Source organism: Hydra viridissima, unplaced genomic scaffold (assembly GCF_058129835.1).
Source record: "Hydra viridissima isolate aposymbiotic clone 2 unplaced genomic scaffold, HvirCarnegie_v1 scaffold_10, whole genome shotgun sequence".
NCBI lineage: Eukaryota > Metazoa > Cnidaria > Hydrozoa > Anthoathecata > Hydridae > Hydra > Hydra viridissima.
This window is the reverse complement of record NW_028324309.1, coordinates 5402200-5429570: the sequence shown is the minus strand read 5'-3', so window position 1 is coordinate 5429570 and position 27371 is coordinate 5402200. Positions and strand designations below refer to the sequence as shown.

General features: G+C 27.6%; 4 protein-coding genes and 1 pseudogene across 13 annotated transcripts; all 5 read left to right on the top strand.

Annotated features, from left to right (window-relative positions):
• Nucleotides 1–55: 55 nt before the first annotated feature.
• On the top strand, nt 56–3493 carry LOC149882781 (armadillo repeat-containing protein 7-like). 2 transcript variants are annotated; one of them, XM_090100413.1, is made up of 7 exons: nt 59–279; nt 395–493; nt 739–807; nt 2226–2292; nt 2366–2436; nt 2621–2712; nt 2818–3493. In XM_090100413.1, exons 1-7 carry the CDS (start codon nt 171–173, stop codon nt 2827–2829), a joined length of 519 nt encoding a protein of 172 aa, XP_089956539.1. In that variant the 5' UTR covers nt 59–170; the 3' UTR covers nt 2830–3493. The 2 variants fall into 2 exon arrangements, with proteins under 2 accessions (XP_089956540.1, XP_089956539.1); XM_090100414.1 differs by lacking the exon at nt 739–807 and having other exon boundaries at nt 56–279.
• Nucleotides 3494–3504: 11 nt separating this feature from the next.
• LOC145192940 (phosphatidylinositol N-acetylglucosaminyltransferase subunit A-like) lies at nt 3505–8381 on the top strand. 5 transcript variants are annotated; one of them, XM_090100410.1, is made up of 13 exons: nt 3505–3641; nt 3860–3918; nt 4186–4248; nt 4996–5118; nt 5212–5387; nt 5474–5589; nt 5696–5803; nt 5998–6187; nt 6396–6481; nt 6566–6693; nt 7762–7817; nt 7922–8015; nt 8261–8381. In XM_090100410.1, exons 5-13 carry the CDS (start codon nt 5257–5259, stop codon nt 8303–8305), a joined length of 954 nt encoding a protein of 317 aa, XP_089956536.1. In that variant the 5' UTR covers nt 3505–3641; nt 3860–3918; nt 4186–4248; nt 4996–5118; nt 5212–5256; the 3' UTR covers nt 8306–8381. The 5 variants fall into 5 exon arrangements, 4 of the variants coding, with proteins under 4 accessions (XP_089956536.1, XP_089956535.1, XP_089956534.1 ...); XM_090100409.1 differs by having other exon boundaries at nt 7916–8015; XR_016456394.1 differs by having other exon boundaries at nt 3521–3641; nt 3828–3918; nt 5998–6183; nt 7916–8015.
• A 227-nt stretch (nt 8382–8608) lies between these two features.
• LOC149882780 (HIG1 domain family member 2A, mitochondrial pseudogene) lies at nt 8609–9338 on the top strand (annotated as a pseudogene). The gene has a single exon (XR_016456395.1). The product of XR_016456395.1 is annotated as an HIG1 domain family member 2A, mitochondrial pseudogene (transcript).
• Nucleotides 9339–9612: 274 nt separating this feature from the next.
• LOC149882779 (uncharacterized protein C15orf61-like) lies at nt 9613–10059 on the top strand. Its single transcript, XM_090100955.1, has one exon. It carries the CDS (start codon nt 9613–9615, stop codon nt 10057–10059), a length of 447 nt encoding a protein of 148 aa, XP_089957081.1.
• Nucleotides 10060–12769: 2710 nt separating this feature from the next.
• On the top strand, nt 12770–22089 carry LOC149882778 (HEAT repeat-containing protein 3-like). 4 transcript variants are annotated; one of them, XM_090099786.1, is made up of 15 exons: nt 12770–13145; nt 13395–13570; nt 13678–13765; nt 16569–16672; nt 16942–17051; nt 18063–18203; nt 18327–18509; nt 18715–18788; nt 20163–20216; nt 20321–20385; nt 20475–20611; nt 20690–20784; nt 20962–21105; nt 21430–21609; nt 21797–22089. In XM_090099786.1, exons 1-15 carry the CDS (start codon nt 12999–13001, stop codon nt 21896–21898), a joined length of 1800 nt encoding a protein of 599 aa, XP_089955912.1. In that variant the 5' UTR covers nt 12770–12998; the 3' UTR covers nt 21899–22089. The 4 variants fall into 4 exon arrangements, with proteins under 4 accessions (XP_089955912.1, XP_089955911.1, XP_089955915.1 ...); XM_090099785.1 differs by having other exon boundaries at nt 18706–18788; XM_090099789.1 differs by having other exon boundaries at nt 12992–13145; nt 16574–16672.
• The last annotated feature ends 5282 nt before the right edge of the window (nt 22090–27371 follow it).

Sequence of the window (27371 nt, the reverse complement as noted above, 5' to 3'; positions counted from 1 at the left end):
AGTGTTTATAATAATATCACAATTCTAAAAACTTTTTCTCTATAAACTTAAGTATTAATAATCTGTTTACATTTTTAAACTAAGATTTTTGTAATGAAAATTGAGTGCTAGATTTTTTTAGATAATGATTGAAGATGTTTTGATTACAAAAAAATGTACTCTGGATTAATATGTTCTCTACACAAGATTATGTCCATGAGAAAGGCAAAAAAAGTGGAAGAGGAAGATTTGAGTATTTGCAAGCTCTTGTAACAGAGTTTCAGGATACTGATAAGCAAGGTGTTTTTTTTCTTCACAAATTTGAGATTTTAAGTGAAAGGTTTAATTGACATTTAAAAAAATCAACTACAAATCTTTTTTTATTTTGAATTTTTTTTTTTTTTTTTGATTTTAGAATCAAAAGTAGAAGTTTTAGCTAACCTTGCTAATTTTGCTTATGATCCTATTAACTATGAACATTTGCGCAAGTTAAATGTGGTTGATCTATTTTTGGGTATTTATATTTATATATCTAAATATAATTTTAGGTAAATATTTTATGCCCTGTTTTGTATGCTTACTTATTTTTGTGCTTAAATAATTTATTTTGGTATTTTATAAAATTTTGCTCATTCTGATCTAGTAATGTAATGTGTAAATAGTAATAGGAATAGTAATGTGTAACACAACCTTCATATTCTCCCTACCATTTATGGCATTTATGGGGAGAAAAAAAACTTTAAGAATTCTTTCTTTTAGACATGTTGAGTGAGGAAAATGATAAGCTCATGGAGTTTGGTATTGCTGGACTATGTAATCTTTGTCTAGGTAGATTTTCCACGAAAATATAAAGAGTGGGATTATTTTTGTAAAAAATTTTAAAACAGATTAAAAAAAATTGTCTGAAAAACTTCAAAACAGATATAATTTACAGATTTCATATAAATTTAGTACAGATAATAAGCTTCCTAAATAATATAACTTTTGCTTCCTAGAAAATCCCTCACTTAAACATATTCAAGTTTAATTACAAAAATGCAAAGATCTTAAATATGTTTATGTGCATTTTATAAAAACCAAAAAATAGTAAATAAAAGAGTTTGATAACTTAAACACTTGCATTTAGTTTATGTCACATATTTGCATTCATGCGTAAGAATGTTGCGTATAAAGTTTAGTATTGAGTTTAAAGTTGTGTAGAGTATTGAGCATTGGTAGAGTGTATGTACACAACTAAAACTAGGACTAGAGCTGTTGTTTTACTCTTTTTTCTCACCTTTTTCATCTTTTTCTCTCTCTATAAGCTTTGGCATAAGACCTCTATTATACATTAACATTGTAAGAGCATTTCATGGATAGTTTTGGAACATGGTTTGTGATTTGTTTTGTTTTTTGAAAATGGTTCCATATCCTGCAGTTTTTACAATTAATATTTTTCAAGCTTTCCATACATTTGCATTATCAAAAAAAATCCAAAATGTCTACATGGTTTGTCAAATATTTGAGATCACCTTACTAGGATGTTAATCCTTCAAAAGACTAAAAGTCACTTTGTAAGGTGTATAAGAAGGAGTAGTGGGTTAATGCTGATTTTTTTTAAACAATAAATGCCATACCACAACTTAACAATGCAAACAAAATAAATGAGGCAAATCAAAAAATTTATGCTTTTCTACTTCCAAAACTACTTTAATCTTGTTGCAAAAAATTACTATTTACCTCAATTCAGGAGAGTAAAAGAAGAAAGGTATTAATGTGTTTTTTATCTATGTGTTAAACTACTTGTTAAACGTTTACTATTTTATGCCACTTACAGTTATTATATTTATTATAAGCCTAATTATTAGTTATGCATATGTAAGTGTTTGTAGTAGATCTATGGTTCACTGCTTTACAACTCAGATTCTGTTTGGGTTGATTTGTTTTCCATTTTTTATTGTTATTTCTTTCAAGGCTTTCCTTTTGACTAGACCATTTTTATCTTAATTATAAATAAGCTTTAACAAATTGCTTTTTTTTTTCCTCTGTGTTTTTCAGTTACATTTGCTGTTATTTAATTGTTTTGCAAAAAATAATTTTTGCCAAATTTTTTGATTTCTGTTTTATCAAAACTTTTCCTCTCAACTTTTTTACAAACTGTTAACCAGACAATGATTTTAAAATAGAATCTGATAGGTTTTTTTGTAATATTAACAAAGTAACAGATAAAAAATCATTTTTTTTAATTTTTTTTTGTTTCATTATAGATGATAGAAATAGAGAACATATTTTAAAGAATGATGGTGTTGAAAGTATTATAGGATGTCTCTCAAGGTCAGTTTAATGATGTCTTTTTGCATAGTGTAAAGCTTATTTTTTCAATTGCATATTTTAAAACTTTGTTTAGTTCAAATGAGGAGACTGTATTGAATGCTATTACAACTCTTATGTACCTTGTAACTCCTGAAAGTAAAGCCGGTATGTTGATCTTTACAAATACAGCCAGACAAACAATATATTAGTATATCATTTTTTATTGCTAAAAGAAAGCATATTGCAGTATATAACATACCTTAAGAAGTTAAAATATTTCTATTAAAGTCTTTTAACTTAAAAGTAGGTTTTTTATGTATGTGTATTTATAAAACTTGTTTACTTACAGAAATAGTTTGTGAGCAAGTAAAAGATTGCATGGTACAACTTACAGAATCAAAGAATTCTAGATTAAAGAATCTTGCTCAAATTTTTCTAGAGGTAAAATGAAAATGATTGTATTCTGGTCAAAAAAGACTAGTGATTTAAGTAGTGTTTTAAAGTTAATGCTATACATTAAGCTTGCTTTTAATTCTTATCTTATAGGATTTTAGTTGAATTGTTGCAAGCATTATAAGTTGGATGATAGGAATTATTTGCATGTTACACGTTTGGGTAGCTTCTTAACCAAAAAGCTGCAAACAATGATGCTTCATATATTTCTTGCAAAACAATTTTTATGTTGTGGGAAGTTTAACCTGATTTGATTATCAAAAATATGAAAACTTTGTTTCAAAAACTGAGAATTTTTATTTGTTTTTTATGTCACTGAAACAAAGCTTATTATCTTTTTAAAACTTTCCATGAAAATGCATTTAGATCAATATTCATTTTGGTTTAGTATTCAGAATTTACATCATTTATGAATGAACTCTTAGTTATATGTTGTAGCTGTTATAAGATAATGTTGTAATAATATTATAGTTATTATACTAGATATTATAATAATCAATGTTATTGCTGTTGTTTAAATGCTGAAAACCTGATGAAAGTAGAGCCCTTTGATCTGCAAGTTTTTTTCTCTGTTTATTTTATGCTAACAATGATTTTTTAAACATGGAGAGGAATACTTTTATTGAATTACTTTTTGAACAGTTTGGTGTGTATTAAATAGTTGAATTGTGTGCAAGGAAAGGATTGAATGGTGGGTATGAGGTGTGAGGAATGGTAATAAGTAATTTTATTACTTTAAAAAAAAAGTTAAACAAAATTTCTTTTGTTTGCAATTTCTTGAATCTTTGGTGCCACTTAATATTAGTTCAAAAAACATAACAAAGCTTGTTATTTAAAAATTTAGAATTACATAAAACTTAGTTCTCTTTCAAAAGAGATCAAGAATGAACTTTATAGATTATGAAGCATCATATATGGTAAGTTTTAAAATTTGTTGCTGTTGATTGAAATTAAATAAAATGCTGTGCATTTAAATAAAGAATCTCTAATATCCTTTTGTATTGTTCAATCAACAAAGTAAATTAGAAAGCCTTCTATTGAATGTTTTAGAAAGTTTTAGATGTTTGGTACAAATGTGTTTTATTATTTATTTTTTTTTTAAGTATGGTTTCTGATTTTTTTTATCCAAATCAAGGAGGAGTTGAAAGTCATATATACCAGCTATCACAGCATCTAATTGAAAAAGGGCATAAGGTTTTTTTTCCCCACTTTTTAGTTGTTTTATTATTTATTTAATGGCATTTTTTTAAATTCAATTCAAAAAATGACAAATTTAAAGTTTAAAAGTAATTGCTTTTATATTTTATGACTGCAAGTAGGAGTTTAAATTAAGTAAAAATCTGTGATGAAATTAAAAAATCTGTGTTGAGCATTTCCAAAATCATGAATGCACTGATTTTGATTCACTTGAATTTACTATGAAGAGATTTTTTTATGAAGATAATGTTTAACTATTTTAAGGTTGTGGTGATTACACATGCCTATGGCCAAAAGAAAGGAATTCACTATTTAAAAAATCTAAAGGTATTTAATTTTAAACATTCTTGTCATTATTATTGTTTTTTTTCAGTAAACAATCTTAAACTATCAAAACCATTTTTACATAGACAGTTATTTTTTAAAATACGGAATAATAAACTTTAAAACAAGAGTCCATTAACCACAAATGGACCCTTTTGTTTCAAAGGTTTTTTTAAATTTTTTTGTTTATAGTTTTAATTTTTTTGTTAAATCTAACTTTTAAACAAACACATTTAAAATAAAATCGATCTGTGTATTCAAAAACTAAAACCTCTCTATTGCAAAGAGAAACATGGCCTTTATTGCAAACAAAAGCATGGCTAATTCTACTTGTTAAGACTCTTAGTACTTTTTTAGACTATCAACAATATCTCAATAGATGTAAGAAACATGTGATGAGATTTCAGGAGCAATTATAAAAATCATTTTTTGATAATGTAAAAGACATCAGGTTTCGTAGGAAAATTGATACCAGTAAAAAGTGTTAGTAGAATAAATATCATTCAAGTAATTTTTTGCCATTTTTAAAATCATTTTTGAAAGCAGAGTAATATAAAAATTCCTGTAAAAATGTTCACTTTTTAAACAAGCATAAAAAAGTAAAACTTCTCTTTAAAGTTAAAATAGATGAGATCAACTTCAACACTAGCCATAACTATAGGAGATAAATTGTTTTATACACATTAATATACAGTAAAAGAGTTATTACTTCAATCAATTTGGTGTTGATAACTTGTGTTTTAATATCAGATTTATTATTTACCATTTGGTATCTTTTACAACAACTGTGCTCTCCCGACAATATATTCAACTTTTCCAACCTTGCGTAAGATATTCATCAGGGAGCAGATCACTATTGTTCATGGTCATTCGGTATGCAAACTTTTTGTATATATTCATGCATCAAAAATTTTCCTGCATTTTTTCATTTCTTAGCTTATTTTGTTTATTACTTTGCTTTTTAAGGCTTTCTCTACCCTTTGCCATGATGCACTTGTGCATGGAAAGACAATGAGTTTAAAAACTGTTTTCACAGATCACTCTTTATTTGGTTTTGCTGATGCTTCTTCTATTATCACTAACAAATTCCTTGAGTTTTCACTAAGTGACGTTGACCATGTTATCTGTGTATCCAACACAAGGTATTTTTACTTTTTTTTTTTTAATGGAATCAAGTTTTCAAAACTCTTTAAGTTTTGACTAAAATATTGTTTTAATTTTATTTTAGCAAAGAAAACACTGTTCTTCGAGCTTCTTTATATCCTGACATAGTTTCTGTCATTCCAAATGCTGTGGAGTCAACTCTCTTCTTGCCTGATCCTTCACGCAGACACAAAGACAAAGGTGTAATTTTAATTATCGTTTATATGAAAAATGATATAATTTCATTTCTTTTAGTGTTGTTTAAATATGTAGAAACAAAGTTCATTAATAGTTTGTTTGGTTGTAGTAACTCTGGTTGTGATTAGTCGCATTGTTTATCGAAAAGGTGTTGATCTATTAGTGGGCATTATACCAAAGATCTGTGAAAAATTTCCTGAAGTACAATTTTTGATTGGTAATATCATTATGTAGATGCGCTATAAACTTTTAAAATTACTTTATAAATAAATTTTTAAATTAAGTAGTCTTTTTGAGATTTCAATTTTCAGTTTTTTTTTGGTGAATATTTTATTAGTAGAATAAATTTTATTAGTTTTTATTTTAGTAGTTTTATTAGAATGTTTTTATTAGTAGAATGTTTATATTTAGGAGGAGATGGGCCAAGAAAAATTTTAATTGAAGAGTTGATAGAAAAATACCAACTTCATGAAAGAGTACTGTTCATGGGTGAGCTGCAGCATAATGAAGTACGCGATGTATTAGTACAAGGAGACATCTTTTTAAATACATCTTTAACTGAAGCATTTTGCATGGCTATTGTTGAAGCAGCTTCATGTGGGTCTGTTTTTTAACATCTAATGTTGCCATTATTAATTTGAAATATTGCTACAGTGCTTTAAAATCTTAAGGTAGTTAAATAAATACAGAAGCCATTAAAACATAATGCTTTCATGATTTTTCTTATGGGATTTAAATAAATACAGAAAAAATTAAAGATTTTGAAGCATAATACTTTTGTAATTTTCTTGTAAAGTTTTTTCTTTTAGATTAAAAGTGGTCAGTACAAATGTAGGAGGTATTCCAGAAGTCTTACCACCTGATATGATATATTTGTGTGAGCCTAGCATCAAAGGTTAATATCAAGTGTTATTTTAGATAATGAAATCAGTTTTTAAAATTATTATTAAATATTATGTTTCATGATACTATGTGATAGGTTTAAACGAAGCTGTTGAGAAAGCCATCTTTGATCATAAGTCTGGTCATTTTCCTAGCTCTCATGATTATCATGATAGAATAAAGAGTATGTACACTTGGGAAAACATTACTTCAAGAACTGAAAAGGTAAAAAGTTTTTATAGTTATTTTTTCCATATTGTTGACAAGTTTCATTCCTCTATGTTTGCATCTTGAGTGGCATTTTACAGGGACTTAAAAGTGTCAGCTAAATTTTTAAAATTGGTTTTAAAGACTGGTTTCAAAAAAGCTTAAAAATAGTTTATTACAGATAATATCAGGTATTTAGAGGTCTACTTTATCACTGCATATTTAAGATAGCTTTTTTTTTCAAGTATCTTACTGAGTTGTTTCTGTCTGAACCATTTTTAGTTAAACTCAACAAATGTTTTTCAGAGAAATGATATAATATTACCTATAGTTCCAATTCTTCCATAATACATGTATGATTAAAAAGTTTACATCTTGTTATATTAAAATATTTAACATCAGAGTTTGCTACTAACACTCAAGATAAAATCTATGCTTCCAAATAATAGCTAACCTATGATCCATGCTTCCAAATAATAGCTAACCTAGGACCCATGTTTCTACATAATAGCTAACCTAGGATCCATGCTTCCTTAATTGAATGTAAGTTGTTTTATCTGTGAATCAATGGAGTTCCAAATCAGAGTCTTAAAAAATGGCTATGTAAATCTTAATAATGTCAAAACTTAATTTCAAATTCGTTTAAAAAGAAGCCATTTATCTGTCTATTTTCAAAAAGTTTTTCAATCAATTTTTAAATTGCAACTTAACATTCATTATTTAAATTAATCATAATCATGTAAAAACTTTAAATGTACAGAAAGAAATTATCTAATTAAAAGTTGAAAGTTGAAATATTTAAGAAATGCTTAACCTTGTTGCTGTTTTCTTACAAAATTGTTTCTAGAAATCATTTTTTGTGCTAACTTCCACTTCATCATCATCCACAACATCCATTTCTATTAAATATAAATTGCTACTAAAGAACAAAAATTTTTCAGAAATGCATGTAAACAAACAATCACAACTTTGATTAATTTTTTATTCTGATTCAGAATAGTTCCCCAAATTAAATTTTTGAAATTCTAAAAATCATGAGAGTTTTTCTCTTTTGAGTTTAAGTATATGATTTAGTTTACTGTTTAGGTATATGATTTAGTAAGCATTAAAAAAAATCATACGGTACTGGAGAGAATGGAAATGTAAGTTATTAATTTTTTTATGTTATTTTCTCTTTTTTTTTTTTTTTTTTTTTTTTTTGATGGTTCAAAATTTAATTTTCAATAAATCTTGTTTTAAGTTTTAGAAAAAGAGCATGGATTGCGGGAAAGATTTATGTTCTACTTGTATTCGTTGACATTTTGTTGCTCTACATACTAGAGTTTTTCTGGCCACAAAAGGTGAAAGTTGCATGTATCATTTTTTTTTTTAGGCTAGATAACCATTTAGACTATTAGTCATTATTTGATTGTTAAAAGTAGCCATTATGATTTTGTGTAAAATTGATTTTAGTAAATCTTTGAAATTGTTTTAAGGTCATAAAAAGGAAATTAAAATTTTATTTACAATTCTTAAGCCGCTGCTTGTTTTTTCTTAATAAAGTTGCTTTTGCTTTTTGTTAAGAAAATAAAAATATTCCTTTTAGAAAATCAAGATTGCTCATACTACAAATAAGAAGAAAATGCAGTAGTTTTGTGTGTGTAAAATCAATATCTTAAATTATTAGCTATTACTTAAAAATATATTGTCATCTATGTTTCTCAAAAGACATTCTAGTTTCTTTAATATTTTGGCAATTATGGAATCGATTTTTACTTTTTTAATTATAATAGAGTCATTTTTAATAGATCAAAAAATTTTATTTCAATATTTCTGCTTCTTGGTCTTGTAATGTGATTTGTGTGTTTAAATGAGTTAAATCATAGGGAGAAACTTTTAAAGAGTTTACATTAAGACAATTTTAAAATACAATATCCATCATATATTTAGAAATTGGTGCTTGCTTTTTTACAGTCATTTTGAATCTTGCTAGTATTAATTGATATGTAGTTGTTAGTAATCAAGTATAATCAAACATATCTCTGCCAAACAAACATTTAAAAATGGTTGCTGATTTGGAAGAAAACAAAGATGAACCTGATTTTACTTGGTATCCCATGCCAATTGAGAGTCGTTCCCAAAGGTTAGTTCGTAAAATAAAAGAAAATCCATTTGTACCACTTGGAGCAGGTCTAACAGTTACAGCGCTGGTACTAGGGTTAGTTAATTTAAAACGTGGCAATCAATCAAAGCAGCAACTAATGATGCGTGCACGAGTAATTGCTCAAGGTGGAACAATTTTTGCAATTATAATAGGCTTCATTTATCACCAAAACAAAAAAAAAGAATAACTTTTTATGATTTTACTTGTTCGTCTTTACTTGTATTATTGCATTTTTTTTTCTTTTATTAACTTTATTTTTCATAATTTAAGCTTAGAATTTTATTTCATTTTACTTATTTTTAAGTATCTTCTTTAAAAGTGTCTTTTTAAAATTTGACTATTGATTGAAAATTTGACAATTTTCAGTAGTAATAAATTAATTTGTTAATTATTTCATAAAAGAAAAATTGCTTTGAAAAAGATAAATTGTTTAATAAGAAATTGCAAACATTATGCCTGTAAAATATCATATTGCATGATTTATAAACTTGTAAGCCTTTTTGATGAACATTTTATGACATTTTTTAGTATTTTTTTCTCTCATTGGATATTCTACTTTACTGGATATTGTGCTCATAGTTTTTGGTATTTTTTTCTCTCATTGGATATTCTACATCAAAAAATAAATTCATTTGATAAAAGTACCATTTGTCAAAAATCTCTTCTGCTTCATTTATCTTTAAAAATGCTTACTTAGTAAGTTTTTCTAAAATAATGTAATTGTCTACAATAGTTTTGAAAGTTGCTGCTTTTTGCTGAACTGTAAATTATTATTTTTTTTTTTTATAGTATAAATGAAAATTTTGTTGGGTTTAAAGTATCTATTTAAATCTGATAAACCTGCTGCTTCTGTAGTTTTAACTAGTCATCTTCAAAACCGAGGCAAACCCCATTGGACATCATACTTTGTGCCCTATCTATCTGTTTGTAATGATCAATTTGGCTGCTCACACTTCAACTGGAATGTTGATGGAGTAAACTATCACATTTTAAGAACTGGATGTTTTCCATTTATAAAATACCATTGCAGCAAGCATCCTTGGGTGGACTTGCGAGCTCAAAATTATTTTTTCAATTTTTTGAAAGTTTTGAATTTGGGTATACCTACTTTAGTTTATGGATTAATAACTATGCTTTTAATAACATGCCATGAAGATGTACCATTAAACAATAGTTTGTCTGGAAAAAAGACTGTCAGAATATATTTTCATAATGAAGAAAATAAGAATGCTGTTCATTGATAAACTAGTATCAGAAGTGTGCTTTTTGTATAAATCATTATATATATATATATATATATATATATATATATATATATATATATATATATATATATACAGTGAGAGAAATAAGTTATCCGAACAAAACATTTTATTGTGAAAAATAAACTTTGTCAGGTTTTTTTCGAAAAACATATGTTTTTGATAAATACTTTTATAATTATTCTAAAAGCAAATTTAATTACGATTTTATGTTGCAAAAAATTAATCAAAGGTAATTAACTTGCGTTGCTAAAATTTAACGATTCCCGAAGGAGTGTTAAAACTTCAATGAAAAATAATTATCCGAACATGTTGTTTTGTAAATGAAGTTTTGAAATTGGTTATTAAAAAAAGTTTTTAAATTAATAGTTTTAGAAATATTTTTGTTTTACAACATGTAATTTTTAACAATTGACTGATATTTTTTTAAATTCATTTGATTTACCATTGATATCATCAAGTATGTGAGTTAAAATCAAGGAATGGTCCAGCTTAGCACAATTTGGTTATTGACTTGTTCAACCAAGGTAAAACATTTAGGTTGATAAATAAAGCAATTGGAATGGTTTTAGGAACCATCAGCAATCTGATTAAAAAATAATAATAATATTGGATATGTGCAAAATCAGCCAAGATTTGGAGCTAAGCGTAAAACAACATCAAGAATAGATTGACAAATTGTTAAGATGGTGCAAAGAAAACACTTTTTATCAGCACCAAAAGTGTCAAGTCTTCTTGAGAAAGATTTTGGGCTCATGTGCAATTAGAAATTAATTGAAAGAAAGTGGATTCAAGAAACCATCCCTTTCAAAAATCCATTGAAAACGAAGACTTGCATTTGCTAAAAAATATGTAAATATGCCGGTATCATTTTTAGAGGAAAGTTTTGTGGACGGAGGAGTCAAAATTTAATCTTGTGAAGTCCGATGGAGCTCAAAAAGTATAGAGAAAAAAGGTGAAGCATTCATACTCAGTTGTATTAGAGACATAGTAAAATTTAGCGGAGGAAATGCTATGGTATGGGGATCGATAGCTTGGAACAGAACAGGAAAACTGGAGTTTATTGATGGAATTATGGACTCTGAGGTTTGTGTTAACATTCTCAATATAAATCTTCTGGTTTCAACTAAAAAACTGTGACAAGGAAAACATTTTATCTTCCAACAAAACAATGACCCTAAATATATGTCAAAGAAAGCGAAAGAGTTTTTTATCCAAAAGCAAATTGAGTTACTTGAATGGCCAGCACAAAGTCCAGATTCAATCCAATTGAACAACTCTGGACTATTCTGGATAAAAAATGTGGCACACGATGTCTAAAAAGAAAAGAAGAGATAAAGATCATGCTTCAAGAAGCTTGGGCTGATATCGACTCAGATACAACAAAGAAATTAGTTGAATCGATACCATGTCGGCTTGCAGAAGTCATAAAAGCTAAAGGCAGTCCAACTCGATATTAAAAAGTCATAAAAATAATTAATTGGAGAAGCATTAGTTTTTAAGCTTTTATGTTTAAAATTTTGTTCAGATGCTTATTTAATGCTAAAAAATTACATAGTTTAAATGTATCTTAATTTTTTATCAATTAAATATTATTATTGATATTTTTTTTTTTGCATATTGAATTCGTAATAAAATTTTCTTTCAGAATAATTATTTTTTTTATTTTTATAGTTATTTTTTTCTAAAATAACCTGACAAAGTTTATTTTCCATAATAAAATGTTTTGTTCGGATACTTATTTCTCTCTCTCTCTCTCTCTCTCTCTCTCTCTCTATATATATATATATATATATATATATATATATATATATATATATATATATATATATATATATATATATATATATATATATATACACACACACACATAAATATATTATATATATATATACACACACATAAAATATATTATGCATACATACATATATTGCTTGCTAATATACATAATATTATGTATATTAGCAAGCCTTTGACATCATTCGAAAGTAGTGGTATTATAGATTTTTTGAAATTCCCTCCCAAATTCCATTAAATTTGGAGGACATTGGGGTGGCCATTCTAAAACATTAACTTTATTTTCCTCTATCTAAGACTTTACAGGTTCTTGCATTTTGCTTTGGGTTATTGTGGGGAGTTAAAATCTAACTAACAGGTCGGTTATCATCAGCATATGGCTCCATTACATTTTGCCAGGACAAAGCTCCACATATCTTAATATTACCTCCACTGTGCTTTACTCTATTTAGCGTATATAATGGGTTGTTTTTTTTGCTTCATAGGATGCAAAAATGTTCCTAAATAAAATTTTTTCCAAAAGGAAATATTTTTATTTACAAACATTTTTTTGGTGGTGGCTGTCTAATTTTATCATCACCGGTTTTGTATCTTTCAATATATCTACAACATTTTTTAACCAATTTTCTAAAACACCCTTGTTGACATGAAATTTGAGAAATATTAAGTCGATTTGATAACATATTTAAAACTATTTTTCTTTATGCTCAAATACTACAAGAAAATTAAATGTAGATTGTTGATAATATTTACTATGGCTTGTTCCAGTACTTACTTAAAAATTCTATTGAAAATCTCCAATTTTTAATAATAAATGTGATTCTCCACTAGCTTGTGCTATTTAATTGGTCACACCCACATAATGAAATTTGATAATAAAAGTTTTTCTTACCACATTGTTGTATTTGCATAAAACAACAATGCAAGTTATCATAAAAAATGCCATTAAATACTTAGAAACACAAAATGCAATTAAAAGAATGTATGTATGTATGTATGTATGTATGTATGTATGTATGTATGTATGTATGTATGTATGTATGTATGTATGTATGTATGTATATGTATGTATATGACTTTTTTATGCATAAACATTTTTTTATTTTAATTTTCTAGTAGAGATGGGTCGGTCTAATAATAAAAAAAAAAGTAAGTTAGTTTCATCAAGTAAAGTTATAGATGAAAAGAAAAAGCTGCAGAAAGCACTAGCTTCAGATCTCGAAAATGGAAGTCATGAGGAAGAGAGAATGCAAGAACTGTTAGATGTGGTATGTATTCCTATGTTTTGATTTAAGCTCATAATATACATATCCACTGCAGTTTTTTTTTTTGTATCTTTAAATTGAGTTTAAGATATTTTAAAGTTCTTGTTTGTACAGACATTTTGCTAATTTGCAATTTAAATAGACTGAAATATGTTTCTGTTTTTTCTACTATCTTTAAGGCTACCTTTTTTTTTTTATATATATATTTTTTATTTATCAACAAATGATATTTAATTTAAATTTTTATCACAGATTAGTAATGAAAACTTTGATGAAGACATCATTTGCACTCTAGCTACAATTTCAGGGTTTGTCTTGGAAAGTAAAGGAGTAATTCTGTTCCTTAAGTTAAATGGTATTAAACATGTTTCTTCATGTATATTGCATTCAAATGTGGAGATAAGAGAAAAGGTTTTGGGAGTTGTAAGGTACAATCAGTTACTTATTTTATATGTTTTGAGAACATGGAATCTTTTGAGAATATAGATTTTTTTTTAAAATATGGAATTTAATAACTATGTACTTTGCTTTTCAGTAACTTCCTTTTGACAGGTGGGGATGGTGTGATTGAGAGTGTTCATAGCAGTAATATTATATCAAACCTCACACAGCTTCTTATCCAGGTATATGAATCCTTTTTATTTAAATTCCAATTAAATAATATATTGCTACCAGAAAATGTTCTATAAATACAAACAAATATTTCTGCAATAGCAAGTTATTTGAATCCTATGAGCATTAGTGGGCTGTCCAACAAAAATGAAAATCTCCAGATAATTATACTATGTATTGTTTATTTATTATTTGATCTTTTTAAGATGGTAAATGTGTTTACTTGAAAAGTGCATTCTATTTGTTTCTTTTAAAACTTTTGGCTAGATAGTGTTTACAAGATGTGTAGAATAAAAAATTCAAATTGCACACTGAAACAAAGTAATTGCCAGGTTTAAAGTGGTGGCACTTGAAAAGAATTGATAAGTGAATTTCTGGTGAAAAAAACAAGTTCCACAAAAAGTGTTTGCAGATCCAGATAAATATCTTCTATAAATATTTTTCACGGATAATTCATAATATCTTTCATGGATATTTTTACTAGTGTTGATAGGTTTAAACCAAATTAAAAAACAGGTTTGCAATAAAATGATATTCTCAAACACTGTGCAAAAATGTAACAATAAATAGTTATCATTACATGAAACTAATTGTTAAACCATTGAAATGATTTGAACTTTTATAGATGCAAATATTCAAAATACTTATCTTTAGTTTAAGTCAGTTTGCACCTTATACACACTGGGTATAAATCTGGCAATATATGGTTACAATACACAAGACTGACTATTCCTGAAAGAAAGCGATTCAGGGCAATTTGCAATACATGTAAAAAAGAAATGGAAGATCAAGTTTAAGGAATGCGGAAACATATTAATTGATGCACAGTGAATCACTTGAAATTGTTGAATCAATTAAAATTCAAGAACTTGTTGAAGAAAGTTAAATAAAATTATTGATATTACATTTTTTAATCTACATTAGTTCTAAAGTTACTAAACTTGTAAAGTTAAATCTGAGTTCCTATAATATTTCCACACACTGATGTAGCGATAATCCCTTCAGTGATGTTTTACTTTCGGGCAATTTACAGCCTTCAACATCCCAAGGGCACATGAAAGGTTCAACTCACTTCAACCTCTGCTATTAAATGGTTGAAAATATATAGGTTTTTTACTCAATTAAGAAAAAAAAAGGTTTATTTAATTTTCAACTTGGTAGATATATGTATAGTACAAATTCTAGGTAAAGAACTGTTGAGCACAGAGAATTTTTTACAAATGTTAATATTAGACACTGGACTTGGGTCTTTTGATTTTTTATGATTAATAATAATTAAAATTAAATTTTTTATTTAAGTTATTTAAAATAAATCTACCTTTCTGAAGTTTATTAAAATAGAACTCTTTATGCAACAGCCCTGCTTTCAGTGTGACATGTTTACATTCATACGTAAAATTGTTAGTTGAAATTGATTTTAATCAAATCAAATTGATTTTAATTGAATAGTAGCTCTGTGCAATGTCTTGAAGCAAAATAACATAAGCTTCACAAGGTATTGCAATTTTTCTCTGATATCCTAAAAATTTGTGTCTAAATTTAAAAGTTATTTAAATCAAAGTTATTTTAAACAACATAAAAATTTTTATTTTAATCATTAATTGTAAGAAATCAAAAAACCAAAGTCAGGTGTCTATTCAATATCCTTCATCCTGGATACACTTGACCTAATAGATTTCAAATGAGAGAAGAAATATTAGAAAAGATTTATGTGGAAGAAATTGAAAAATGTAAGGTATTAAATGGGAAAACTGCATCAATGTCTTTATATGGTTTGAGTAATGCAAATAATGAATTAAAAAAGTGTTTCTCTGTAACAGCAGCTGAAACTTTATTAGAAATAGTAAATACTTCTGGTCATTCACCTAGTGGTATCTTGCACTGATTTGCAAAATGAAAAATAGACTCTGTGAAATGTAAAATTCGATGCATTGTGAAAAGCTTTGTAAATGACAATCCAGAATAAATTGTCATCTGAAGTAAATGTAATAATCAATTATGGATGTGCTCTTCGTATTTAAAATATTTTAGCAAATATCTTAAAACTGAAAATTTGAGTACAATGAATCAAATGATTAGCAGTAACCATAAAACTAGAGAATGTTATAGAAAAAGCAGAGGAATAAAACTGCCACTTCCAGCTGAAATATGCTGGAATTCAGTATGTGATTCATTTAAAATATATGTAGATAATTGGAGCATTATCTTCATTATTATTAAAAAATGAAATAACAGAGATTTCAATATTGTTAGAAAAGTGTAACCTGCAAATAAAGGTGGTTTATTGAAAATATTAAAACCAGATGCTTTACCTCTTGAGAAATTACAGAGGGATCTAATTAAGTGAAACTTAAACGTTTTAAAGAGTTAATAAATGATTGGTCATTGTTACCTAATCATAAGGTTGAGCCAGAACAAAGCAATATGTAATCACACAATAACAATTTTCCAAAATAGGCTGATAATTCTAACGGATATTATTTATTAAAATTTTAGTCAATAACATTAACAATGCTTAAAAACACTTTAAGAGTTTTTGATGAAACTAAATTCAAAATGAATGTAACAATTAGGTTGTGTATTAATAAAAATTATAAAAGGTTGTGTATTAATAAAAATGGTAAATGTGTTTTAGATGTATAAATTATGAGACTAAATTAACTTTAGACTTATATTTCTTGTTTAATTATTGATAATTCAATGTTTTGCTGGATGGCTCACTAACTGTTAAAAGAAGTTTACATCACATAAAAATGTCCTGTAGTTTAGATTTTATTTATGTAATTTTTTAAAAATACTTTTAATTTTTTTAAGTCTAGTAAAATTCTGGAACTCAGCTTTACTCTCGTATCTAAGGAAAATTTAAAAAAAGAATTATCTGTGTTAGAGCAAGCATTGCAGTTGCTTACATCATTATGGTATGAGACATTTTTTCCAGATTAATTTATTTTCTGTAAAACAATAGCAAACTAAAGGTTGTTTTTTTGTAATAATTTGAATAAGAATTAAGAACTAATGATGTATTTTTTTGATCCAGGTTAAAATGAAATAGAATTAAGTAAATTTTATGTGATTCATGTTTTAATAGAATTAAAATTTTGTTATGTGTTTCGATGCAAAACAAAAAATTTTTCAACTGTGTTATCAGAATTATCATCACTGTAATCTTTTTTCTTGTATTTTTAAGTGAGACATCTTCAGTGTTGGTAGATTCTATGGACTTACAACTACTATTTCCTATTCTTTTAACTCTTATTATTAATGAATCACTGGGGTTTGATTTAAGATGTGTTGCAGGTAGATCAAATTACTTCCTTATTATAGTTTAGTTTATGTTAATTATGCAAATGCTCTGTAGAATAATAATGATTTACATAATTTGGTTATATCACAAGGCTTCTTATTGTTTCCTAAGAACATATTTTTGTACGTATTGCTGTTATGTTTCGTATTGTTTCCTACGAACATATTTTTGTACGTATTGCTGTTATGTTTCGTATTGCTGTTAGGCTTCTTATTGTTTCCTAAGAACATATTTTTGTACGTATTGCTGTTATGTTTTGTCGGTGTTTTATAAAAAAAAATTTTTCTTTTTATATTAACATATAACTGAAACTTTGAACTTTTAAACAAGAAAGTTAATCAAAGTTGCATTAATTAACATCATAGATGCGAAATTCTTGTAGTAAATTTAATTATCTACAAAATGCAGTTCATTATGATTTTTAATTATTTTAAAGCATTCAAAAATGTTCTCAAAGAAAGAGGAAAGAAAAAAGAGAAATATTTAATGTTTAGAAAAATATTCAGGTAGAAAAATATGGCAAACAATTTTCTTGACCACCTAACAATTCAGTTAATCATATTAAAGTAGGAAAAGTTCATTAAATGGCTGCTGATCAACTGCCACTAATAATAATTCAAGACACAAGAGATTTCAAATAAAATGATTGTAAAACCAATATAATTGACAAAACGAGCTTAAAGTACATCTTTGGATATCTTTACGCATAACTGGCAAGAGAATTATCTAGATCTAATTCTAAACAAGATGAAGATGTACCACAAGAGAAACTATTTCAACCTTGCTAAGCTGCAATTTGTTCTCATAAAAATTTTGTAGTCATAAAAATCTAGAGAAGTTATGGTATTGAAAAAAAAGTTATAAAGTTGATGAAAGAAAAAAACTCCATATTTAGTTTTATTCTTATTTTAAATATGTAGGAATTTTAAGCTCCACACAAAATTTTAGTGATCATGTTATATTTTTGTTATCAACCAAGTAAATTCTTATTTTTTATATTTCAGGTAATTGTTTATACACTGTGTCAGAGGAAAACCAAACTCTTAGAAATTTAATTGTTGCTCATACAGACCTGTTACAGGGGTTACTTCATATTGTTTCAAATAACACATCACCTTCTATGTTGCTCTCCATTCTTTGTTCAGGTAAAGTTACAGTTGCCCTAATTTTTTCTTCTGTTGTCTGTATTATTTTTGTTAGTTAAAAAAACTCACAATTTATATCTTTTTTATATCTATTTATGATGCTATTTTTTGTTGCTCATATAGGTATATTGATAAATGTCAGTCCAGCTCTTCCATCTCAACATATTTCAGAAGTAAAAGAAACTTCAATAAAACTTGCATCTCATTGTCTGAATTTAACAAGCTCCTCAGAGTTGCCAAACTCACAATACCTTCGAACTCAAGATGTATCCCTAGAAATTCTAACTAATATGTTGTGCTCAGAAGGTATTAGTAATGTAAACTGTAGTGTTATAAAATTAAAAGTATTTTTAAAAATTAGTTTTTAAGATTTGTTTTATTTAAACTTTCTTAAAACTAATTATCGTATATTTTTGTGGCTCAAAAAAGACAATTTAGTATCAAGTTTTCAAATTTTAACTGTTTTCTTTAGCTTATTATTTATTTGTTTCTATGCTTTGAGTTTTTTCAGATGATCAAGCTAATTGGGAAGATATAGATGATGAAGATGATCAGTTGTCATTTGTTGAAGAAGAGCACACTGATGTAATTTTTTTTTAAAACATAGAAAATTTAGATAATTTTTTTTTAAATAAACACTGGTCAATAAAGTTTTTTCATCAACAACTTGAATACTTGAATTAGTAATTTGAACATTGATTTCAATCCAATAAATGCATTTTGTATTTCTCCAGCAAGTCTAGTTCGAGATAAGACTGACTATATTATGTTTGTTAACAACGTACTAATGCTTATCTAAAAAAAGAGGATGTTAATTTGGCAATCATGATAATGCTTGGGCTAACTTCAAGCAGCACTCAACTTGGTTGGCTGAATAGAATTTAAGCATCAAAGCTTTCATTATTCCAATGTTGTAGGGACAGTTGCTATTTCTTTTTAATACCTGTATATTTACTCTTAGACCATTAACACAAGACAATTAATTATTAGTCCCTGTTCCTCCACCAAATGGAATGGAGTCTGAGATGAAGATAGAAGAAGGTACATCTAGCAGAAAACAAAAACTTTCAGCAGATCCAGACTCTATCCCTGTTTACTACTGGAGGAATTCTCAGTGTGTAGTTATTGTAAATGAAATCTGGATCAGTTGCATTCTTCAAAACAGATGGTTCCTTTCATACTTCCATGGTATTAAAATTCCTTTTTTGGACTTTTTACAGGACTATGCTGTATAAGAGTGACACTTCAAAGCCATCTGTTCCATTACAATGCTTATCTTTAAGGAGAAATTGTGAACCCTGTAGAGACAGCTTGAAATTCAATCCATTTATGTATGCAATTGACATTTTACTTCCAATTTTATACAAGATAAGTTTGGCTTGATAAAAAACTTAGTGATAAGAATGCCAAAAACAAACTCAAAGGTTTTTAATACTGACCTTGTTAACCACAAGACTTTTTGGAGTGAATGAATGTTATCAAACTATTGTGGTATAATCCAGATCAAATATACTGTCAATAATCATCTTCATGCCAGTTTTAATTGATTACATTTAGATTGCAGTAAACTAAACCATTCTAATTATAAAGGATTATCATCACTACCATAGGAAATTCAGCAAAAAGCTTTTTTCAGGAATTTAATGTGTTACAGTTAAACCAATTACAGATTAGAATTCAGCAAGAAAAACCAAGTTCGCTTTGTCCGTGATAAAAAAAAAAAAGCTTTTTTTGTTGATCAATGTCATTTAATCCTTGAAAATGTAATAGTTTCTCTTTCTTTTGTTCTTTTAGAGAGAAAAAAACTTTGAAAACTACTATTTTAATAGTTTTTAAATGTTTTAGTTTTTACTAAAATTTGGAATCAAATTTTTTAGCATATTATGCCTATCATTAAAATGCAGAAGTATTATGTACAAGTATTTTATCTCGTGTAATTTCACCTCGGATATCTTTTAGAGCAGCAATATAAGATTACTTGAAGTTATGATTAACAATCAAGTACATGCAAAGGTATGTTGTTTTTTTTGTTATTTCTTTATCTTTTTTTTTTCTTTTTCGAAAGATGGCTTTTTTGTTCTCTAGAAGCATTTTTTGTTTTTGCAACTTTTTCTTAGGTTGTAGCAATGTGTCAGGCATACAATGAGATCGCTCTTTTGTCAAATGGAAAATTGTTACAATCGTAAATGCTTTTTTTGAAAAATATTTTCTTTTATTCTTTCTTCATTACATCAATAACCTTACCTAATGATTATTGATTATTTATTTCAGCTTAAATAACACTAGAAGCAGATGTTGGCAATTTCTGAGCAACTTCGTGTCTGTTACCCCTCTGGAGGTCTTAGGAGGATTGGAGCATATTCAAATGCTTTGGCTGCTCTTGAAAAATACACTATTTAATGATCAAGGTAGAGTAAGTTCAGTATCAAATTTTTAAAGAGATAACTGTACTGATTGCTTTCAACATAATCACGGTTATCTTTTAGGTGATCTTCAAAATAAGAGTTTTGAAATCATGGATGCTGCCTGCAGTGCAATGAGATCTATCGCATTAAAGCTCACTCAGTGTAACTCTTTGACGGTATTTTAATCCACTTTACTTTATAATTTTATCAACTTCAAAATCTTTCCTCAACAAAAGAGAAGGGGAATAGAAATAATGATCTTTAGAACAAGTTTAACTCTGTTATCAGAAATTGCGTAAGCTTTTTTTATTCGTGTGAAAGTAATATTGGTAGCAAGATAAATTATATTGTAGGCTTGCTCTCAAGATGTTGTTTCTATGGTAGCAAATATTCTAACAATGGACATAAGTACATCAGGAAAAATGAACCTCGTAAATATTCTGGGAATAATTGGCAAAGAGTCGTGTAATAGTGATGCAACAATGAGTATATTAATGGTGTGTCTCATATTTTATCATAGTATTGGGTTATTACATAAGTTCCTTCGTATTTGATGCTTCGAGACCAAGGACAAAACCTTGGAGAAAAGGACAGAGAATTGCGATGTTGTCTGAGCGTTAGGCCCAAGAGACACTAATCAGTATATTTGCTAATAAAATATTTCTTCAGAAGATGTATATCATTAAATAAATAATAAAAAGTGAATGAAACATGAACTTATGTAATAACTCAATATCAATTTTATATCTATACCTACCTAATTTTAAATTACTCTTGTCTTTATAAGAAAAAAAGCAGTTGTCAATCTGTTTCTCGTTCAGAAAATCGGAGAGATATTTGGAAATTTGTTGTGTTCTACAAATACCACTTTATTGCTGAAGGCTGAAGTAATTGACGCATCTGTCGATACTTTTGCTGACGGCCCTCTCGTTGATGTCGTCCTTCAAAATACAAAGTTGCTGGAAAATCTCAAGAATTTTTCCAAGGGATTTAAAGCTCAAGTTAGTTTTTTTTTTATATTTATCTTTGTGTTTTTTTTATAAAATATTATATTTTTTTATACTTTTTAATTTTTTTTTTTTTTTTTTTAACTTATCTTTCATTCAAAATTTGATTTTACTTTTAGACAAAATTTCATGTGGCTTTTTTGGTCTTCATAAATTTTAACAATCATAATTGTTTTTTTAGATAAAAATTGAAAGATCAACATTAGGGGAAAATATAGGCATCGTTGACATGGCACGAATAAATCTGATTCGTTTCTTGTCTTACAAAGAAAGCAATAGATAAAAGGACGGTTTTTTCCTTAATCTCTTACAGTGTGTTGTACGCTTCATGGAAAGAACAACTGCTTCTTATGTTAGACGATAATATGATCGTTTCTTAGCAACTTGGCTGAAAAACAGGGAGCTGTATTTTGTATTTGCTTCGATGATATGTAGCATGGAGTATTTCAGTCAATAATTGTTGAATATTACAAATTTTAAACATTTTTTCTTTGTTAGTCGATAGGATTTTTTTTAAACTTCGGCGTTTTTAGATGTCTACAATTTTCTTTTTATTTCAACCCTTAATCGTCCGCTTCGCTTCTTTATTTTGATGGTATATTCTAGGGATGGCCTAAACTTTTAGAAAGTCTTAAAGTCTGGAAAATTTTTGTGAAGTTAATAATATTGAGTTCTTGCAGATTTTCTCAAAAGGCCTGGTATAAACTTTTCCAAACAAATGATTTCCCACCTAAGCTTTCTGACCCAATGAAATCCTCTTTGGCAAAAGATTGAATCTTATGTGTTATAGATGGTTGGTTGAGAGTAATGTAGGACCTCCTTGAAGCTTTGGATTTTTCAGAGTTAGCTTTGTCAAGCTCGTTTCCAAAGCAAGAGTCAACAACTGCATTGAACTTTCACAGTGTATCAAACTTGAAACGCAGATTCTCTTGCAGCAAGCTGCTGAAGTTTGCCTATGTTTTTCAAGAGTTTTCTCTAATCTGATCCTGCTAACTGATCACCTTAGTATGCCTTAATTTGAAAGTGAAGTGCACCAAGGCACTTGTCAGTGTTAGGCTTTGAATCTTTAAGTAATTTAAGCAGATGGTTCATAACTCCCAAAGGCAGATGGAATTACATTGGGGGAACAAGGTCAGCACTGAGAGAATCATCAGGGATGCTTATAATTGGAAAATGAACAATGCTGTTACACCTCTTTGTTTTTTTGCACCACCAGAAGAGACAGATACTTCATAGTTTTTCTTGACAGAACCAAATGCTCTAGGAGCTCCACAGCTTGCAAGGTTCTTTGCACCAACATCACAATTGATGACCAAGTACAGGGGTGTGAACCAGCATGGGACTGATTTCCATATATAACGTTTGCAAGTTTTATTTCACTAGGCAAGAAGAAACCGATTTGGTGCACTTGGGCATTTTCCAAAATGGTTTTGACATTATCATAAGTTTTTGAGAGCTCCTTGAAAGCACCAAGCAAGAGCTGACTTTTTACACTTGAATCCTTTTAAGTCTGATGAGTCAGAAGTTCTCTTGTGACTTGTTGAATGGGTTGTTGCAAATTCATTACAACCAATTTGAAAATCAACTCTCGCTGCAGTTCCAACCTTCACAAGACCTTCTTGTGAACTCTCTCCTTTGAAGAAGGGTTTGTTCCAGAACTGATTTTGCACTGATGCAGTGTGCAACTAATTTCGGTGCTGTTGATTTTTGGGAAAATTAACTTCAATGAGTTTAAATCCAGACGCAAATAGTTTCCCAAAAGACTGAAAGTCCGGTATAAAATTTTTTTGCACAATGCGGATTGTGATACACTTTTCAAGGTTGAAACCAATTTACTTGAACTTTTGCAAATTCTTAGGCTGCAAGGTAATTTTTTTCTTGAAAGAGGCATTTAGAGGATTCAGAGGAACATGTAAATAAAGTACCTAATTTGAGAAAAATTGTTGAACTATCTGAATTTAAAGAATCATCTAACAAAGATATTACATACTTTGAAGTACTGTGCTTGTCGTACTTCTTCATGCGGGGAAGCACTAGATGAAAAAGTGACTGACTCTGGAACTCTGTTTTTTGTTGTGGCTTCTACCAAGTCTTTGTGCATACATGAGAAATACTCTGACCAATAGCAGAAAAGCATTTTACACAACTTTTGAAGGTTTTAAATCATGTTGACATTAAGGTCTTGGAATAGTTAAGTTTTTAGGGAAACTTAGCATTATTTTCCCAGATAGTCTTGCAATTGATCAAATTTGGCAATCACAGGTTGAGGTCTTTATCAGTGTTTTTAGACGGATTGAATTGAAGTCATGAAGTTGAGGCAAAGTGACTTTCTGATTTTTATCAAATCTTCTAAGAGACTACGAGCCTCACAATCTCCAAAAGGCACCCTAGGGTGGTGAAAATCGATTTGCTTCTTTAAAATAGTTTGTGATTTTTGTTTCATATCACCAGTCAGTGTTCTAGGAGCTTTTTTGAGACAAAGCCATCTTATGCATTTTTGGTTTTCTTAGTGAGTTTTAGCCTTATTTGGCATTTTGTTAAATAAAGCATAGTCCAGAAAAAATCCGGCCACTTTTAATAGGAAAATTAAATATGAAAACTAAAGCTTTTTTACTTTACAGTATTACTTTATTATAGTACATAATTTTAAGATATATATACATTTAAATATTAAGTTTTTCTCGCTGTCGAAGAAATACTCGACTTTTTCGTTTAATACCCGCCATTATTTTTTGCACAACTTTTTTAACTTGTCTTCTTACTCTATTCCAATTATCACGCATTTCTGTGTGATTATGAACAATTTTATCATTTTTCTTTAAATATCTTTTCATTATGGCCCAGTATTTCTTGATCGGACGAAATTGTGAATGATTTGGTGGGTTTGGTGTTTGGAAACGAATTAGACGCCATTTTTGTTACACCACTCAATTGTCGTTGTAGACTAATGTGAATAAACTAAATTAGGCCAAAATCTAGAAAGGCCTCTTTATTGTTTAATGAAAGGCAGCAAACGTTTTTTTAAGACATTTTTTAACGTTTTTTTCTTCGATATATAACTTACTGTCAAGTGTTGACAGTGCTACGAAAATTTTATTTTTTTATCCGCAACTACAAATACATTGCAATATCATTATCTTCTCACTAAATTTATCGACTGAAACGTACTTGTACTTTGGTGCAACCCTTTTACGATTAATTACCGAGAAAATTTTTTAACCGGGCAATTGATTCGAATCACATTTAACTTTGGTTTCGTCATCCATAATTATGCAGCCGCCATGTTTTGTAAGAATATTGTCATACAATAATCTTGTACTTTTTTTTGCTTGAACACTGTTTTTCCGGCCGGTTTGGATACTTAATGTTACGATATGCTTAAAAGGCCCATTTTATTATTGAACGTCTTACAGTGGTTCTAACTGATTTTGAACTTTTTGCTCGATCATAATCTGACAGTCCCACTCTTTCGCCCAGTTCCAGGTTTTCTTTTGATTGATAGAGTTTCTTTATATTGTCTTAGATCATCACCAAGTAAACTTCGCGGAACCGTGAATTGTTTTGCAATAAGTTTAGCAGAAGCCAGCGGATTTTCAAGATATTTGTGCAAAATTTTTTTCCTCGAAATTTCTTTCTTTGTTGACATTTTCCCACTAATTGAGAGCAATTGAAATACGTCAATCTATTCAAAATATGCTTGCTTTGGCTGTTATTTAAATATTAAAAAGAAGTTAAATAGTTTTTTCATATTTATTTTTGCTATCAAAAGTGGCCGGATTTTTTCTGGACCATGTTTTAAGGTTAAAATCATGAAGAAAAAATTTTTGGACAATCAGGTTTAAGAATTTTTTTCACCAAAATTTTAATCACCAACAATATCATTTAACAATATATTCAAGTTTGCTTATCTAAATATTTTACATATTATATATATATATATATATATATACGGGTACAAACGATGTTATATAATTCCAATAACTTATTGATTCATAACTGTAATGTTTCGCTCGTCTATTTTATTTCGAAGTCACACCGAATAAAAAACCATTGGTACAATGGAAAGATGCCGAAACTTGTAAAAAGAGAGTTTTAAGAAACCCTAAACCTTTATATTTGTGAAAAATAATCCCAAAAATAACTGTTTAACAATAAAAGTTTAGAAAAAGTGTAGACATTTTTTTGATGTTTAGTTAAAGAACAATTTGAGAATAACAGCTAAAAATAAACGTTTGACGTTGTTTTAGTTTACAAAACTTAAAATTAAAGACTGATATATCGCCTCAATAATAAAATTAAATAATAAAATTAAAGACTGATATATCGCCTCAATAATAAAATTAAATAATAAAATTAAAGACTGATATATCGCCTCAATAATAAAATTAAATAATAAAATTAAAGACTGATATATCGCCTCAATAATAAAATTAAATAATAAAATTAAAGACTGATATATCGCCTCAATAATAAAATTAAATAATAAAATTAAAGACTGATATATCGCCTCAATAATAAAATTAAATAATAAAATTAAAGACTGATATATCGCCTCAATAATAAAATTAAATAATAAAATTAAAGACTGATATATCGCCTCAATAATAAAATTAAATAATAAAATTAAAGACTGATATATCGCCTCAATAATAAAATTAAATAATAAAATTAAAGACTGATATATCGCCTCAATAATAAAATTAAATAATAAAATTAAAGACTGATATATCGCCTCAATAATAAAATTAAATAATAAAATTAAAGACTGATATATCGCCTCAATAATAAAATTAAATAATAAAATTAAAGACTGATATATCGCCTCAATAATAAAATTAAATAATAAAATTAAAGACTGATATATCGCCTCAATAATAAAATTAAATAATAAAATTAAAGACTGATATATCGCCTCAATAATAAAATTAAATAATAAAATTAAAGACTGATATATCGCCTCAATAATAAAATTAAATAATAAAATTAAAGACTGATATATCGCCTCAATAATAAAATTAAATAATAAAATTAAAGACTGATATATCGCCTCAATAATAAAATTAAATAATAAAATTAAAGACTGATATATCGCCTCAATAATAAAATTAAATAATAAAATTAAAGACTGATATATCGCCTCAATAATAAAATTAAATAATAAAATTAAAGACTGATATATCGCCTCAATAATAAAATTAAATAATAAAATTAAAGACTGATATATCGCCTCAATAATAAAATTAAATAATAAAATTAAAGACTGATATATCGCCTCAATAATAAAATTAAATAATAAAATTAAAGACTGATATATCGCCTCAATAATAAAATTAAATAATAAAATTAAAGACTGATATATCGCCTCAATAAAATCAAACCACTATACTATTTAGAAAATTATCACGATCCCCACTCCAAATGATAATAAAAAAAAAAAATCTAAAACTAAAAAAAAAAAATCTTCTAAACAAAATTCGGTTCATTATGGTAAAAGCTTGAACCAAAATTTCGACAGCACAAGTTGAAGGTTACCGATACTGAAGCCGAAAATTTCCGTACATTAATTAGAAGTTTAAAAATGGCTGTCTTACATTAATATAGCTTTGCCTTATATAAAGTCTTTTCATTTACAAACGTTATTTACTAGGATATGTAAGACATAAAAATTATAGCTCATTCAATTTCGGCTATATTTTATGATAATTGACGTGTATCTTAAAAATACGTCTATAACGTATGTCGTAAAACCTTTTTGT

Excerpts from the sequence above, each read along its gene's own strand:
- LOC149882781 (XM_090100413.1), top strand. The coding sequence starts at position 171 with ATGTTCTCTACACAAGATTATGTCCATGAGAAAGGCAAAAAAAGTGGA. Across the intron at positions 280-394 it reads TCAGGATACTGATAAGCAAG|AATCAAAAGTAGAAGTTTTA; the intron begins GTGTTTTTTTTC and ends TTTTGATTTTAG. Across the intron at positions 808-2,225 it reads ACTATGTAATCTTTGTCTAG|ATGATAGAAATAGAGAACAT; the intron begins GTAGATTTTCCA and ends GTTTCATTATAG.
- LOC145192940 (XM_090100407.1), top strand. Across the intron at positions 6,188-6,395 it reads GTTGAAGCAGCTTCATGTGG|ATTAAAAGTGGTCAGTACAA; the intron begins GTCTGTTTTTTA and ends TTTTTCTTTTAG. Across the intron at positions 6,482-6,565 it reads GTGTGAGCCTAGCATCAAAG|GTTTAAACGAAGCTGTTGAG; the intron begins GTTAATATCAAG and ends ACTATGTGATAG.
- LOC149882779 (XM_090100955.1), top strand. The coding sequence starts at position 9,613 with ATGAAAATTTTGTTGGGTTTAAAGTATCTATTTAAATCTGATAAACCT.
- LOC149882778 (XM_090099785.1), top strand. The coding sequence starts at position 12,999 with ATGGGTCGGTCTAATAATAAAAAAAAAAGTAAGTTAGTTTCATCAAGT. Across the intron at positions 13,146-13,394 it reads TGCAAGAACTGTTAGATGTG|ATTAGTAATGAAAACTTTGA; the intron begins GTATGTATTCCT and ends TTTTTATCACAG. Across the intron at positions 13,571-13,677 it reads AAGGTTTTGGGAGTTGTAAG|TAACTTCCTTTTGACAGGTG; the intron begins GTACAATCAGTT and ends TTTGCTTTTCAG.